This window comes from Chelonia mydas, chromosome 7 (genome assembly GCF_015237465.2).
Source record: "Chelonia mydas isolate rCheMyd1 chromosome 7, rCheMyd1.pri.v2, whole genome shotgun sequence".
NCBI classification, from domain to species: Eukaryota; Metazoa; Chordata; order Testudines; family Cheloniidae; genus Chelonia; species Chelonia mydas.
Window position 1 is genome coordinate 75342478 of NC_057853.1, and position 17689 is coordinate 75360166.

At 38.7% G+C, this 17689-nt stretch overlaps 1 protein-coding gene across 46 annotated transcripts in view; it reads right to left on the minus strand.

Moving 5' to 3' along the window:
• The window catches only part of ANK3 (ankyrin 3), a 540509-nt gene that overhangs the window by 220770 nt on the left and 302050 nt on the right, over positions 1-17689 (minus strand). The window contains exon 1 of one of the 46 annotated variants that reach the window (XM_043550310.1): positions 4391-4469. The exons of the other annotated variants lie outside the window; for them this stretch is intronic. Coding sequence (XP_043406245.1) covers positions 4391-4426 — 36 coding nt within the window. The 5' untranslated portion in view covers positions 4427-4469. Of the gene's footprint in view, positions 1-4390; positions 4470-17689 lie in introns of those variants that run through there. 46 annotated transcript variants of the gene reach the window in all.

Sequence of the window (17689 nt, forward strand, 5' to 3'; positions counted from 1 at the left end):
CAGAAAGTCCTAAGCGCCACCAAACAGCGACTTTCTGGGACTTAGGACTTTCTGGGAGGGATGGGCAGGAATGAGGAAGCGCCGCATCTCCATTCTTCCCCTCCCTCCCAGAAAGTCCTAAGCCTGCCAAACAGCTGTTTGGCAGCGCTTAGGACTTTCTGGGCGCGGGGAAGGAGCGGGGATGCGGTGTGCTCCATAGAGGAGGTGGAGTGGGGGTGGGAAGAGGTGGGCGTGGAGTGGGGACGGGAAGAGGCGGGCCTGGAGCATCCCCCAGCAAAGTTGGCACCTGTTCTTCTCCGGGTAAGCTGCCACTGCTGCTGCGAAGGTGCTTCCTAGTGTCCTTGCCTGCAGTGGGATGTGCCTGTGTGCGGTAAGCCAGGGGCCCTTCCCAACCACAGTACTGTACTGTACTGTACAGTACATAATGCCTTTTGTCTGCCCCCAAATAATTTCCTTGGAACCTAACCCCCCGCATTTACATTAAATCTTATGGGAAAATTGGATTTGTTTAACATCGTTTCACTTAACGTTGCATTTTTCAGGAACATAACTACAATGTTAAGTGAGGAGTTACTTTATTATTATTATCCAATTATGTCCACAAAGAAGACTGATGTCATTGAGGATTTGAGAGACACTTGTATGTTTAATTTTAAAGTTACTGACTACATTTTTTAAAAGCTTTGCTCATACAGCATAGGAACCTTACAGAATTTATATACTCCATGGGGATCTCAGGGGAAATTTACAAACCCTGCCATGGGCAGGGATCTCCACCTGACTTCAGACTCCTGCATACCTCGGCAAAGGGAGCCTCTAGCCTGAGTAACCGTCACAGTTTATATGAGAGAGACTGATGCTGGGGAAGCCATGGAGCTTATTCACTCCTCAGGACTAGAGAAAGATGCCAAGACTATGGAAACTGTGGATCTGATCTGCTCAGCAGGCATGGGAAGCACTACTGGATCCAGTGGCCTCCTGTAGCGGCCAGCAGTTCTGTAGCATGAATTCGGGAGTGGTGGCGGGGGGAGGGGATGAAACTCTGTGCGAAACATTAATTCTAGGCAAATTCTGCATTGCAAAGTGGTGCAGAATTCCCACAGGAGTAGAAAAAGAAGGAAAACAATAAAAGCTAATTTTTGCCACTGAAGTGAACATCACTGAATGTAAAGAACAGATATGTTGAGCAAGAAGGTGAATTTTCACATAGTCACTTTTCAGTATAAAACTAAACTAAAATTCTCCTGGCTTTCAAAGGTTGCTATATGACCACAACAATTTAGAATGGGGTTTTTACAAGACCCTAAGGGTGTCCCTTTGGAGGCTCTTTTGAAAATCTCAGTCTCAATTTTGTTTCTTAAGTGTTTGCAAATTTAACTCCACCTTAATCAGGTTTGTTATCTGGAGATTCAAACTGATTTGATCTGTTTCATTCTTATCTGGAAAATACTAGACTGCATTTCTGAATCCTAGAATGAAATATACCAAGCAAATATTTCAACATCATTGGTTTTTAAGAGAATAAAAATTACTTTTAATGATCAATGTCATCAAATTAGACTAAATAGTGCAACTTCTTTACTTATGTTTTAGCACAATACACCAAAGTGGAAAACTAATTTTTTGTTTAACGGTTTGATTGAAGATCAGGTTATTCTACATTTCCAGTAGTGAGCTCTGAATAGCTGACAATGTTACCTATCATCCATATTTTAGTAGTAGTAGCTGCCCTTAGCATTTGATGATGTGTATAGGACAAGTCAGCAGTAAAGTAACAATAATCAAAAACATCACTTCTGAAATAGCAAATCTACAAGCTATGGACCACTAGATCCTATTTTCCCAGTACAACCAGAACATCCATTGCAGCCTGTGGGAGATTCAGATATGTAGGGAATGAGAATCAGAACCTATAATGAATAACATTTCTAGAAGCAGAATTAAGAAAAAAAATTACTATACCCTTTCTGCACAGATCTTTTCCATATTTCAGTCCATCTCAGTTAACTAGGTCTTCTGTTTAAACCATCATATCATATACCAACAGAAAGACTAGTTTCTACTCAGCTGCTAACAAAGCATTGGCTAACAACAGTAAATGCCACTCTGTTGTGACAATGATCATGCAGAGTATGCAGTGGGTCAGCACACTTCCAAAGCCAGTGCTCTAGGGCATAGTGATTTTAACCTCAGCCTAGTCACCTACACACATTGCACAAAATGTAGCAGGACTGCACTAATTTCTAAAGTATCCATGCTTTGATATGGTGCTTGCAATGATTCATTGTACTATGAAAAAAGAAATAAGATGGTCTAACATGCGCTCTCTTTGTAATTATCAAACCTCAAAATAACATTTCATATGCTTTTTTTTGCTTTTGAAATCTTATGCATATTTTGGTAATTGCATTCTGCATTACTGTGTATATCACATACATGTTTGTAGTAATGTGGGAACATATTAGGAAATATGCCAGACATTTTCATCAGTAATTCACACAGAAGTATGTTGCTAACATTTAAACCCTGCGTTGGAGTTCTTAAACATAAATAGTATTAATGCAGCAGAAGTGAAATATTAGAGTTTAGTACACTTTTTTTCACTTTTAAAATTTGTATTATATTAGGGTTCTCCTTAACACAAGAAAATGTAAAGCAAGAGTGTCCACAAGTAGGAGGGCAATTAGAAACAGTTTTTAAAAAGCAGTTAAGATTATGAATTTGCTCACAGAAGTAAGTTTCCTTCACAAAGGACACTTAAAAGCTGTATATTCTGTTTCTATACTTGAGCTAAATAAGCATGGATTTTTCTTTTTTACTTTATACAACAAATGCTGGAAAATTAGTTCTTAAGCATTTCTTGACTTGTCAGTGCATCTATTTTCTTGGGAACTCTTAACTTTCCTTCAAAACTTAAGATCATTTAAATAAATTCTGGGAATCTGATTGCTGTTATTCCAAGTAAATTAAATGAGTTTCTCATATTATAACATAAAAATAGCCACACTGGAAACAAAGGGAGCGGAGCAATTAACAGGCAGCAGTTTCATTCCAGAATGAAGAGGTTTACTAGTACCTAAAAACAATATTACACCATACAGTATTAAAATGGATGAACAAGGTTTTGACATTATTTCTTCAAAAGATAAATTCCTCATTCTAAAGATTTATATTAGTGTGTTTAAAAAGATAGGACTGTAAACAAAACTTTCAACCTTATTACATGCCTGACATTAAAAATATAGTTTACTATTGCATAATAAACAGATAAAATATCTTAATCTAACCAGGTCTCTTCCTGTAAGAAACTGCTTTAACAAAACAAAGTTCTTATTAATCTACTTTGTATTTATTGTTTGCATTGAAGGTTGAGTATACTTTTCATCAATAAAAGGAACAAACAGAAAAGCAAAAAATTGCCATAATTTCTATGAAGATGATTTTTCATAGGGCAGGTTGCTCTGATATTGATCAGGAGTAAAGTACACATTTAAAAGAGCTCAATGCAATATTTTTTTCTGTGTTTGACATTTTTGCTAATATGCTGGTGATTGCTGAGTTATAAATTGTTGGAAGTGCTGCCTGTTAAATATTGTTGACCTTCAAGAGATATTTTACTCTTGATTCTACCAGGGCTACCTGAAGGGTAATCAGACATTCCTCTCTATTTGTAAGGGATGCCAAATTTTGCTGTAATCTCGTGTGTTAAAGTTTTCAACATAGAGTAGCATGAAATACCATATTTTTAAAAAATCTCAGTATTATACTGAGTAATTTATAGACTAGAATTCTGTTCCTGCAAACAGCACTACTGAGGTCAATGGGACAATTCATGTGAGTAAGAGTTATTTGTGTGGGTATAGGTTTGCAGGATGAAGTCGTACATCATTAACAGCCTCTCTTTCTAAACTGTACTGTCAAAATAGAATTCAGTCAAAAAGGGGTAGTGATAAATAAAATTTGGAAAAAAATAGAAGCAGGAGTTTGCTTCTTTTAGTTGTACAAATTCCTTGAAGAAAAACACCAAATAATAAAATGATGGTATGTTAGAAGTAAATATATCCAGGTTATTTTAGGCCTATGGGACAGCATGAAACAGTACAAAACTCCTTCTGGAACTGTACTAAGCATCCTCTTCAGAATGTCCTGAGTAGGATATTCTTATAAAATAGAGAAAACACAAATTTCTGGATATCATCTGAATACCACATCAGTCTATAGTAAAAAAACCAAAAACAAAAACAAATGTAGACACAAGGTACAACAAATAAAACTAAATGTATTTCCTCATCTGTAATTTTTTGTTTCATACACGTAAAGATTTTAAGTACTATTATAATAAATTAGATAATCAGATTTTACTTTCATTTCAGAATCTGCAATGGCTTACTTGTTCTGGGAAGCATTCTCCCTCTTCCACTGCCATTTTCTGTGGCCAGATATGAAACCTGATGACTCAATTAGTTAACACTTGGGACTCTGCATCACAGCTAAAAATAGCTGCCGGCAGGAAGTACAGATCAGTTTTTATTAAAGAACTAAGCATGGTCACTTGTTTGACTTCCCTTAACTATAATAACTGTAGAAGGCAAGTGATTGTCAGTGTTGTAAGATTATTAGGCTTGCAACAGACCATGTCACAGGATTCCTGGCTGGTTTACCATATTTGTAGGCTCCAATCATTCCCTGTATGTGTAATCGGGATGTCTAGAATACCAAAAATAGCTGTAGAATCAGCTGGTTAGAGCACTAGGGCTGCTTGGAATCACTCCTGAAACAAGCTTTTGTCATTTTGCTTATCAGCTCTTTCCTCTGTAAAGCAGACTACTTTGAACTATTTCTAAAAGCAACAATAACATCATTTTACACTCTGTGTGTTTTGAATACTGCACATGCCTGCTTCCTACTCTGTGGTAATTTTATATTTATTCTACTTTTGATGACTAATTATAAGAAATTTATGATGTTTGTACTAGGAGTTGTTTTCCTGAACTAAAAGGCTATTTGTTATATTCTTCAGCTTCTATTTTACAGAAATTAAAAGTTGCAATAAAGCAAAATTGCTTCAGAGAGCTTCAATTAGATCTCTCAGAGTAAAATTCAGACCGGCCAATAGCAAAGGTCACTTCCCGTGCCATGGGAAGTCATCTAAAACATCAGGAGTTTTGTGTGTGCTCTCCTGCATTTATTCATGATCCTGGGGGAGAGGCGGTCCCTTCACTCTCTGACGAAGAAAGATTTAAAATCTGGGTTAGATTTAGAACTGTTCACTCTGTTCTGTTCATCTCCACTCTATTGCTCCTTCATCTGATCTCACAAATAAGAGCTGCTGGTTGACATGCAAGTCTACAATCTGGCACTTGTGCAGGACAAGAGAAACAGGATCAAAGGGGGAAAGAAAGGGGTAATAGTTTTGTCATAAAGACACAGATAATATCTCCACTTGCCAAATAACGAAATAATTGGGCTTAAGAGAATAGCTGCAATTTTGTATGCAAAGTGAGAGGCAGTGTGGTCAGTGGATACGCCACTGGATGGGGAATCAGGAGAGCTAACTCTGCTACTATCCTGCTGTTTGACTTTGGGCAAGTCACTCTCTCTCTGTGTCTCTGTTTATCCTCCTACCTTTTTGTCTATCTTCTTCATCTAGTCTGAAAGCGTGTAGGACAGGTATTATCTCTATTACATTTGGACCATGCCTAGCACAATGGTACCCCCTCCCCACCCCAGATGCTACCATGATAAAAATAAAACCTACAATTACATTGTCAATTTTAAAAAGCAGCAAATTTCCAGTTCAAAAACATCATACATACTGTGGGCCAGACCCTCAGCAGATGTAAATGGAAATAACCCCATTGACATCAGGTGTGTGCAGCAATAAAATAGACATATTTTACACACACACCAAGACCCCCAATTCTGCAACTGACACTGCCAGCAGAAGTCTTGGTGATTTGCATGTGTACAAGGGTCTGTCCATGTGAAATCAGTTGCAGGAATATGGCCAAGTCTGTTTAAACGCATTTATCTTGCTACAGTATCTATGGCTGAGCCCATATATCATAAGGCAGGTTTCAGTCCTCTGCATCTAGGCTACTGTGGCAAATCAATTTTTTTAAGTGGCCTTAGTGGTAGACGCTATCTTTGCAGTGTTCAGTATCTCTGTATCGTTTGTAATTCAATTTTGAAAAATCTGTTGTTAATTAATATTTTCATGAGAAGGACATTTTTTTTAGGAAAAAAATTGCCATTTAAAAATGGTAACAAGAATCTTCAAACCCTATGTTACCGCAAGGTGGCAGGTATTTCAAATGTTTTGAAGGCACTTGGGTTTTCCTCATTGTTGAGATGTTTTATCTCACAGTAAACCATGACCCTTTGTAATGTAATTTAGGCTCCAGTTCAGCAAGATGCTTACACATGCCTCACTTTAAGCATGTGAGTAGTCCCACTGAATACAATGGTACTGCACATGTGCTTAGATTATGGCATGAGGACCTTGTTGAATCAGGTGGACTTTAAAAGACAAAAAGATAAATGAAGGGGGAGATTTTCAAAGACACAAATGGCAGTTGGGTCCCTAAATCTCTTTTCTGCCTTTGAAAATCTATTTATGGGTATGGAGGGATTAGATTTTTATTGGTAAATGTCAGGAAACATATACACTATACACACAGGTTTCAGAGTAGCAGCTGTGTTAGTCTGTATTCGCAGAAAGAAAAGGAGTACTTGTGGCACCTTAGAGACTAACCAATTTATTCGAGTGTAAGCTTTCCAATGAAGTGAGCTGTAGCTCACGAAAGCTTATGCTCAAATAAATTGGTTAGTCTCTAAGGTGCCACTAGTACTCCTTTTCTTTTTACTATACACACACACACAAATCGATGAAAAAATATTTCCATTGATGACAATCAAAATTTATGATAAGCAAAATAAGAAAAATGCTGTTTGAAAACTTGTTAGAATTTGAGATAAGGATATTTACTTTGTATATTTTAACATACGTTGACAATCTGTGTTTTCACAGTTATAAAACTTTAACTTTTTGAATTTGTCTGACCTCCCTTTATTGTCCGACACTTCCCAATAATTTCCCACAATTGTGAAAATTTAAATGAAAAAAAAAACAACAGAAAAAAGCTTAAAATAAATATTGGTATTATCAGTTGAAATGATAAAAAGATAAAAATTGAATTCTGACAAGCTTAAATATTTACTGTTAGGATATAGATATTCAGGCCTGTCTGTAAAGGCCTATACTCTAAGAATTTAGGTGTATTCTTATCACTTGGCTAGTTATAGAGGTACAAAAGAAAGAATCAAAATCACTGTCTGCCGGTGTAAGGGCCTTCTCTTACTGTGACAGTTTGAGGCCCTGTGCTTAGGCTAAGGCCTTTGGCTAAGCAGCAGAGGCAGCCATAAGCTGGGAAGCGAAGGGTCACATCCGCACATTCCAAACTAGTCACATTGAAATAAGGTGCTATTGGGCTGTTAGGAATACAGTCTTGTCCTGATAATGCCTGTCACCTCCAGAGAAAGGGAAGTGCCTAGAAAATATAAAAGGAAACTTAGTCTGATAGCATCCTGTCTGGCAAGAACTCACTTATCAATAGCTGGGATGTGAAATCCTCACTTCTGTATTGTTTTGTCATTATAGTTCCCACTTTGCTATTGTTTGTCTGTATGATCTCTGTCTGGTTCTGTGATTGGTCCTGTCTGCTGTATAATTTATTTTGCTGGGTGTAAACTAATTAAGGTGGTGGGATATAATTGGTTACATAATCATGTTAGGATTGGTTAGTTAAATTTCAGGAAAATGATTGATTAAGGTATAGCTAAGCAGAACTCAAGTTTTACTATATAGTCTGCAGTCAATCAGGAAGTGAGGGGGTGGGTGGGTGTATGCGGGGAGATGGGAACAGGGAATGCGGTGGGGAAATTGGAATCATGTTTTGCTAAAGCGGGAAATGGGAACAGGGAATAGGGTAAGGAAATTGGAATCATGTTTTGCTAAAGGGGGAAATGGGAACAGGGAATGGGGGTAAGGAAATTGGAATCATGTTTTGCTAAGGGCAGGAGTGGGAACAGGGACACAGGTGTAAGGCTCTGTGGTGTCAGAGCTGGGAAGGAGGATACTAAGGAAGGAAACTGGAATCATATTTGCTGGAAGTTCACCCCAATAAACATTGAATTGTTTGCACGTTTGGACTTCGGGTATTGTTGCTCTCTGTTCATGCGAGAAGGACTAGGGAAGTAAGTGGGTGAAGGAATAAGCCCCCTAACATTTACATTCTTCCATAGCATGGGATGAAGAGAGATTCTGGATGCTGTCACCCAGTCAACAGATATGAAAATAAAATGTTACAATCTCATGAAAATGGCAGATTTTATGTAGACAGAGGATTCTGTTAAACTGAATTGTAGAACTGTCCCTTTATATTATCATTGCCTTGCTCCCCAACCAGATGGAAGTTTGATGGTTACTGGCTTGTAAGCAACTTAAAAACAAAACAGCACATGGCAGAATTCAGCAGAAAGAAAAAAAATTTGCCAAGAGACACAAACAGTTTAAATATCTGCTGAAGATATAGAAAAGGCAACCTGAAACATTTTAAACCGTAAGAGATGTGGGTATGATTAGCTACTCAGCTTCCAACAGAGGTAATTTTCATCCTTCTGGAAACTGTTAATGGCATTCAAAACTATCCTGAAATGCAAAGACTGTGCTGAATTCCACAAAGATAAATGATAAAGCACTTTGTCAAACTTCAGGTACCATTTTCTTAGAACTAAAAGCTGATAATTTGCATCAATAGAGATTTCCTGCAAATATCTTAAATCTAAAATCACCTGGATAATGCAGGCCATGGCTTTGAGTTTTATAAGAAACAGAGAAGAATCTTAACCATCAAAGGCCAGATTCAATGCTCACTGAAATCAATGGAAAGATTTGCTTTAACTTCAATCAGGCCCTTAAAGTATACCTCCTAATTATAAAACCCCAGAAATCATTGACATCCAAAATAAGCAGGAGTTTGCACTGCTTGTGAACAAGCTATTTGTTTAAATACTGCAAGGCTAATCATAATGCAAATATTATGTAAGTTTTATACACTATCCTACAAACGCTGCCAACATAATTCTCTTGCCATTAGAAAGCACCCACAGAATTAGAATTCACTTGGAATAATAAAATTGAACATGTATGACAAAGTTAAGAGTGGGAAAAAAGAAAAAATCCTCCATAAAATATATAGTGTTATGTAAAGGTCACCAATCAAACCTGATCAAATGAAGAAAAACTCATCCCAGACCCCATCTTCCGAAAGGTCAGCTTTAAGCTCCTCTGAAGCCTATTGTTCCTGGGAAGTTAATGTCTACAAATCTGGCAAGGTATATTTTCCTTTACTTTAATGAATATATTACCATTCCAAATAACTGAAAGCTTTGCAGAGTAAAAGGATAAATCCTACAATTTATGCTCCGATTTTTGAAAACTCTGGTTTTAACAAATTTCCAGTGAACAAAAAGGAAGTAAATCTGTGGAAACGGCCTGAATGCCTTTCCCATACCTGGGGCCAGACCTGAAACTCCGAAGCACTATTTCTACCTTTAAAGTCTAATCTAAGCTAGCATTGAGAAGTCCTAGAATACTTCCAAATGCCATACCTCTCAACCTGCCAAGGAATAAACATGGAATGTAATCTGTGACCAAGATCCAAAATGATGGGGAGACAAGAGCGTGCATACACACACCCCAAATAATTCAGGCAGAAAACTTAAAACACTGTGGGATTCATTCCTTCTGGGTAAGTAACACTTTCTGTTATCTCTGTTACATGATTTTTTTTGTGATGTAAATCATTTTCAACAGTAAAAGTGAGGGGACATCAAGTTTGTGTGGAATATAGTAAGTTTCGGAGTAAAATGACTGATAACTCTCAAAATGAGTGGTTTCAGAGTAACAGCCGTGTTAGTCTGTATTCACAAAAAGAAAAGGAGTACTTGTGGCATCCGTACTCCTTTTCTTTTTTCTCAAAATGAGTGGTATTTGAGAGATATGGCCAGCACATCCCATGCTCAAAGTTTCTGAACTCTCATGTACACACCAAACCCAAAGTTTTAAAGACCTTGTATTAGTTCCTTACATTTTCAGATTTATCTGCCAAATTCCATTCTCTTTAACAAATAACCTTGAAACTCTCACAGACTTCAAGAAGGCCAGGATTTCGCTATTCACTATTTGTAAGTTTTCATGACTAAATTCAATTCATCCCCCAGGTTTTCAATGGTCTTGAAGCAAAAGCATGAAACTGTCTTTCCTTCTCTCTTGGTAGTGGCCTCCCTGGCACCACTAACATTGCACGAAGGGGAACAGTGACTAGCAGACAAGCCAAACTCTTTAGCTTCCTGTCCAAAAAGAACTTGTATATTACCAGAGGTACTGTCCAATGGGATTCCTTTTATGGGAATTTGTCAATCTTCCTCTTCTCAGTGTATTAATTCATTACTTTGAGAGTACGCCAGTCAGTTGGAATCTAAAATAATTTGATTTTGCAAAGCTGGTGCCATAAGGTCATAGTTAGAAACCCCACAATCAGCTGATGGGTTGAAATGATGCTCAGTGCTATCACATTGTTAATGGTGATTTACTGCTGTCTCTCCTGCTCTTCATTTCATCAAACACTTGAGGAGAGAACTAAAGACCATCAGGGTTTAAATACATCATCAAATGACTAACAAGAAAAGCAACATAAATTATCCCTTGCAGATTAATAAAAGTCAAAATAAACATTGATCATATGCACTAGAGTGACTTGGTAAGATGATCACAACAACGAGATGGAATGAGTATCTGAATAACCAGATTGAAAGTGAGAGACTACTGAAATGCTTGGATTTTTAAATGCTCCTTTCATTCAAAACAATGATCAGTGTACTCCCCAGAAGATACCCTATTCATCAGATTATAAAGACCATCACCACGATAAACCTTTCAGAAAGAGTTGGGGCACAAAATCTTCAGGCTGGGAGAACCTTTTACAAAATCATCATTACTAACTGAGAACAATGCACATGATCAAAATCTGGGCAAACGTACCTCACCCTTGAAAAAGCAACATAATCAAAAGCCAAAGACTGCAGACAGCTCTAAACTATGTAAAATCATAGGCCTCAAAATGGACTTATATGGAGCTAGACTGAAACAAATGGAGAGAGAAGATGACCATCGCTGGAAAGAAACAGGAGACATGATACTGTATCATAAAAACATAAGAATGGTCATACTGAGTCAGACCTATGGTCCATCTAGCCTTGTATCCTTCAGACAGGGGCCAGTGACAGATGCTTCAGAGGGAGTAAACAGAACAGGCAATTTATCAAGTGATCCATTCCCTCTCATTCAATCCCAGCTTCTAGCAATCGGAAGGTTTAGTGACACCAAAAGCATGGGGGGTTGCATCCTGGACCATCTTGGCTAACGGTCATTGATGGACCTATCCACCATGAAATTATATAATTCTTTTTTGAAACCAGTTATACTTTCAGCCTTCACAACATCCCCTGGCAATAAGTTCCACAGGCTGACTGTGCGCTGTGTCAAGTAGTACTTCCTCTTGTTGCTTCATGCTGCCTGTTAATTTCATTAGGCGATCCCTAGTTCGAGTGTTATGGGAAAGGGTCAATAACACTTACTTAGTCACTTTCTCCACACTATTCATGATTTTATAGACTTGTATCATATCCCCCCCACTAGTCTCTTTTCCAAGCTAAAAAGTCCCAGTCTTTTTAAGCTCTAACTGGTTTTTGAATGTTATAATTCTTGACATCTGATTTGTGTCCATTTATTCTTTTACGTAGAGACTGTCCAGTTTGACCAATGTACATGGCAGAGGGGCATTGCTGGCACATGATGGCATATATCACATATATCTCTTTGATCACGGTCTCCTTTGAGAACAGGACCCCGGCCTTCCGCGAAGCCTGAGCTCGTAAGCTGGAAAAATGCACCCCTCTGGCCGACACCCTGAGAGCGAAGGGCTACGAGGTGCAGATGGATGCACTGATCGTCGGAGCCCTGGGCGCTTGGGACCCCTGCAACAAGCGTGTGCTGCGGACCTGTGGGATCGGTTGACGCTACGCACGGCTCATGCGGTGCGTCATGGTCTCGGACACCATCCGATCGTCCAGGAACATCTGCATCAAACACATCACCGGCCACTGACAGTACCAGGAGGTGTGAGCCGGTACAACATTGTGCATCAACTATGAGAAAGGGACAAGAGACTTTTCCATTGGACCATATGAACTGGAACCATAAACTCACTGAACATTAAATCTCACAAAATGAGGGTAAATCCATCCTCATCATCGTATCCACTCATTATACTCCACAACTAAACATAGCGATTATATGAACAACATACCTATCAATGTCTGTACTTTGACCCGTTAACCTTTTACCCCCATTCGGGGAGACTGCAGATTATGTATTCCTTACGCCACCCATTCCTAAACTGAACTTCGCACCCCTTGATAATCTGTACCTTATTCCCTGATAACCAGAAACTTCTATGCTTAAACTCTGTACCATTTTCTTTTTATTTTAACATCTTAATAAAATTATTTATCTATAAAGAGTGTCTTATAAATGTTTATATGATACTGGTTATCATAAACACTGTGAGATGTATGTACGGGTGTCATGCAAGAGTTGTATGCATGCACTAAAAATATGTCTAAACTATATAACCAGGCAGACTTGCTAAACAAGTTTTTCCCAGGCAAAGGAATATTGATTTACTTGTCTGCCTAGATCTCTGATGTAAATTAAGCAGGAAAAGCAAAACACAATGGGAGCTCCATTTGCATGTAAGTCAACAGGAAAAGCCACCTTCACTTTGGGTGTGAAATCAGCATGGGAAGACACTGGAATCTGAACCCCGGGGGTTCATCCTGACTCTGAAAACAAAGATAGTAAGTTCTGGAGAAATACAAGGGGAAGCAAAAAGATGTTTTGGTTATCCATTTCCCTGAGGAACACTCCTGGTGGAAGGGAGTGATTTATGAAAAATATGGATCCTGATTTGACTGAAAATCAGCAAACTCTGCAAAAGGACTTTGAAGGTGAGAATACTGCTTTTAGCCAAAGGAGTGTAGCTTGCAAAAGTTATGTTTAGTGCATTAAAGGCATGTTATATATTTGTTTTATTTGTAACCATTGTATTTACTCAATGTCACTTAAATCGCTATCTTTGTTAATAAACTTCTCTTTGTTTATTCAAAATGCAAATTCTTAGTTTAATTAAACAAGCTGGTGTGTATGCTGTCTCTTCAGAGATAACCAGCTTGGTAATTTCTGAGAGTGTCCAGAGACAGGGGCTGGAAACTCAAGGGAAATGCACTTCCAGGGGGCTCAGGAATTGGGGTGCTCCAAGTGTTATCTGCAAGGGAAAGTATGAGCTGGCAGAGGCCTGAGAAATTTGTCAAGGGTGGCTAACAGACTGGGGTGACAGAGAGCAGTCACTCAGTTTAGCACCAACAAATTCCCCTCCAACTGAGGCTGGAGGAGAGGGGGTGGGAACAAGGTGACCTGAAGATCTGGGCACCCCATATGACGGTGCACTCTATATGATTTTATGAAAGTATGCTGATGAATGTGAATATAATGTAACTAAAATATGCTTCATGCAAAAGGTCTCTGGTAAGGTATCATTACAAAGCTTATAATCTACTGAGTGTGGTCATCCTATTTGTATAAATGTATCACTCTTGTATCTGAAACTAGAAATATAAAATATAACTCTGAGGGCCTATTGTAATTATGCAAAGTGCGGGCCATTAATGGTGGTTTGGAATCTTGATGGCGCCCATCAATTGACTGTGGATGGCTCTATTTGCAGGCAGGCCTTCCTGTAAGTCAGGCTGGGAGGAATGAAGGCTAGCAGGTCTGGCTCAAACCAGGCAGGGCACTGAAGTCCTAAGCTGACAAGGCAGGAAAGCAGGAGCTGAAGTAGTCTTGGCACATCAGGTGGCAGCCTCCAAAGGGGTTTCTGTGATCCAACCCATCACACTGGGCACCCCAAGAAAATGTCATAATGGACTCCAGTGGAACACAGGAGAAGACTCAGGTGATGTGGTAAGTTGCCAACAGCAATATGGCAAGAAAATTCATTTTCCAAAATACTTGTGTGTTAGATTTCATCAAAACACTTTGATAGAAGGGCACATCCAGTATTTAACAAGACAATTGCCACATTTGGCTTTTCAGTTTGATCTACACACAATTATCTTGCTGTCCACCTCTCCTTCCCTAATAAGGAGCATCTTTATGAACAACCTGAGTGAAAACAAGTACATAGGCTTCATTAAGTGCAAAGCATCAGGAAGACTGATTAGGTGTATCATAATTTTCACTTAGTCCAGTGTGGGATGCACATCGCTTTAGGAAGGAATTACTCTCCCCCAGTCTGGATTTGGAATAAGCTTCTGCACCATGTCACAAGTCCCAACCTGATTTGGCACAAGATGAGTGCATCACTAAGGTTATGATCAGTGAAACTCAAAGGTTCCAGAAATTTGTATTCAAACGAGAATAGCAAAGACATTTGTTTTTTTAACATCAGGAAGTGTTTTTATGACTTTCTTCCTCGGCAACACTTCAACAGCTAAACCTACATTAATGACAGTGGAACCAGTAGTGAACGCTACAGTTAAGGTTGCAAAATTACATTCAGCATAACCTCCTGTTTCCAGTCATAACTGTCTGAAAAATGTCACGTTCCAGCTGAAGCTTTCTAGGCTTTAAGCAATGAACTTTTGTGGGCCACTTGAGTGGTTGTGATATATTTATAATTTAAGTAATTATATTATAGTCCCTTACTAATTTGTCTTTATGGAAGATGTGGGACATTATTTGATAAAATAACAACAGAACTTCTGAATTAGCTATGATTAACCCATTAAGTGTCCTGCCCTGAATGACTAGTAAATTCAATGAAGCAGTCATATGACCTTACGTTGTACACTGTATGCCATGATGCTGAACCATGCATGAACTATAATTAACCCTTTAACCACCCCTAGAAATACAGATTACATCCATCAAAGTATTAATTATACAACCCTAAGGATCTATGCTATATGCCCCGCAACTACAGCACATCGTTAGGGAGAAAAAGGCGCATGTTAAATGGCAATGGCTGTGGGCATGCTAGGATGGCACTCAAGCAATTAATTTGACATTTCAAAAACTGAAAATAATGATGCATAATTAATTGTTATAATTCTATAGTTAAGACACAATAATAAAAAAATCAATATAAATATAATAGTAGGGCAATAGGACCATTACAGTTAAGGATTGGACTAGCTTACCGTTTAACAGCTGAGTTTTTTAAGTGCTCTAAAATCCACAATCTCAGATTTCTTGAAAACTGTTGTGTCTAATAGGGATCTAGTGTGTAGTTAGTGGTCGCAGTTTGATGTCATTTGAGCAATGGGTCTTGAGATAACACCCCTTAAAATTTATAGCATTAATATTTTACCATTTCTATAAAAAAATTTCACACCTTTGGGCTCAAACTATGGCTCTGATTCTCCCCAAATAGACACCATCTGTTCAGCACTGATCTCCGCTATAGAGTTTGGAACCCACTGCTCCTTTGTGGAAGAATTTTAAAAGTTATTCAGAGAAAAAATTGGACCTAATGTGGCTCAGGCCAAATTGCCAAGCCAGAAAAGGTCATCTGAACACGTGCAGTAGGAGTTGGGCACTGTTGCAAGCCAGAGTGTTTGCAGACAGCCTGATATCAGAGTAACTGGGTGTTTGAGGTGACATGTTGAGAGCACTGAATCAAAGCAACACTTCTGGAAAGTGAGTTTGAGTCCTGTCTTTTGCAGCATATTAGTTGCTCTCAGCCTTCTGGAGATTTTGTCCTGAGAGCAAAGTATCTGGTTTAAGAATTGATATTTCAAAATGCTCAAAAACCCACATGCAGACTCAGATTTTACTTTAGACATAATGTAAATAAAAATAACATTAATTGAATAGAGGAAAAATTAAAGACTAGTTAGCAGACGCATAAATTAATATACACATGTCACATGGTCCTAACCAGTATCCTGAACAATGAAACTGAATGTGATCAAAGAAAAGCAAGTAGCTGCAACTATCATTAGTTTCATCATGACCAAAGGGAGCATCAGGAAATGCACCTCTAAAAGAGAGCTCTATTCTAAGAACTGGCATAAGGTTGATGCTGACTAATGTGGTGCCAATATTCTGTCACTCAGAACAGTAACTTATATTTATCATAAAAAACCCACAAAAATTAATTTCAACTGTAATAGTTCAGTCTACACAAACTGAAGCTTCAGACCTATCAATTTCACCCCTAAAAGTGTTGTAGATTCTGTGAAAAACACATCCAAAAGACCCATTGAGCCATGGAAAAGAAGCCCTTGAGGAATTCCATCATGATTTCAACAATTTCCATCCCACCATCAACCTCAGCCTGGACCAGTCCACACAAGAGATGCACTTCCTGGACACTACAGTGCTAATAAGCAATGGTCACATAAAACACCGCCCTTTACTGGAAACTTACTGACCGCTATACTTACCAACATGCCTCCAGCTTTCATCCAGACCACATCACACGATCCAAGCTCTAAGATACAACCGCATTTTCTCCAACCCCTCAGACAGAGACAAACACCTACAAGATCTCTATCAAGCGTTCTTACAACTGCAATACTCACCTGCTGAAGTGAAGAAACAGACTGACAGAGCCAGAAGAACACCAGAAGTCACCTACTACACGACAGGCCCAACAAAGAAAGTAACAGAATGCCACTAGCTGTCACCTTCAGCCCCTAACTAAAACCTCTCCAGCGCATCATCAAGGATCTACAACCTATCCTGAAGGACAATCCCTCACTCTCACAGATCTTGGGAGACAGGCCAGTCCTCGCTTACAGACAGCCCCCCAACCTGAAGCAAATACTCACCAGCCACCACACACCACACAACAAAAACACTAACCCAGGAACCTATCCTTGCAACAAAGCCCGTTGCCAACTCTGTCCACATAGCTATTCAAGGGAGACCATCATTGGACCTAATCACATCAGCCACACCATCAGGGGCTCGTTCACCTGCACATCCACCAATGTGATATATGCCATGATGTGCCAGCAATGCCCCTCTGCCTTGTACATTGGCCAAACCAGAGAGTCTCTACGCAAAAGAATAAATGGACACAAATCAGACGTCAAGAATTATAACATTCAAAAACCAGTCGGAGAACACTTCAACTTCCCTGGTCACTCAATTACAGACTTAAAAGTTGCAATACTCACCAAAAAAAACTTCAAAAACAGACTCCAATGAGAAATTGCAGAACTGGAATTAATTTGCAAACTGGACACCATTAAATTAGGCTTGAATAAAGACTGGGAGTGGATGAGTCATTACACAAAGTAAAAACTATTTCCCCATGCTAATTTTTCCCCTACTGTTACTCATACCTTCTTGTCAACTGTTTGAAATGAGCCATCCTGATTATCACTACAAAAGTTTTTTTTTCTCCTGCTGATAATAGTCCACCTAAATTGATAGTCTCATTACAGTGTGTATGGCAACACCCATTTTTTCATGTTCTCTGTGTGTGTATATATATAT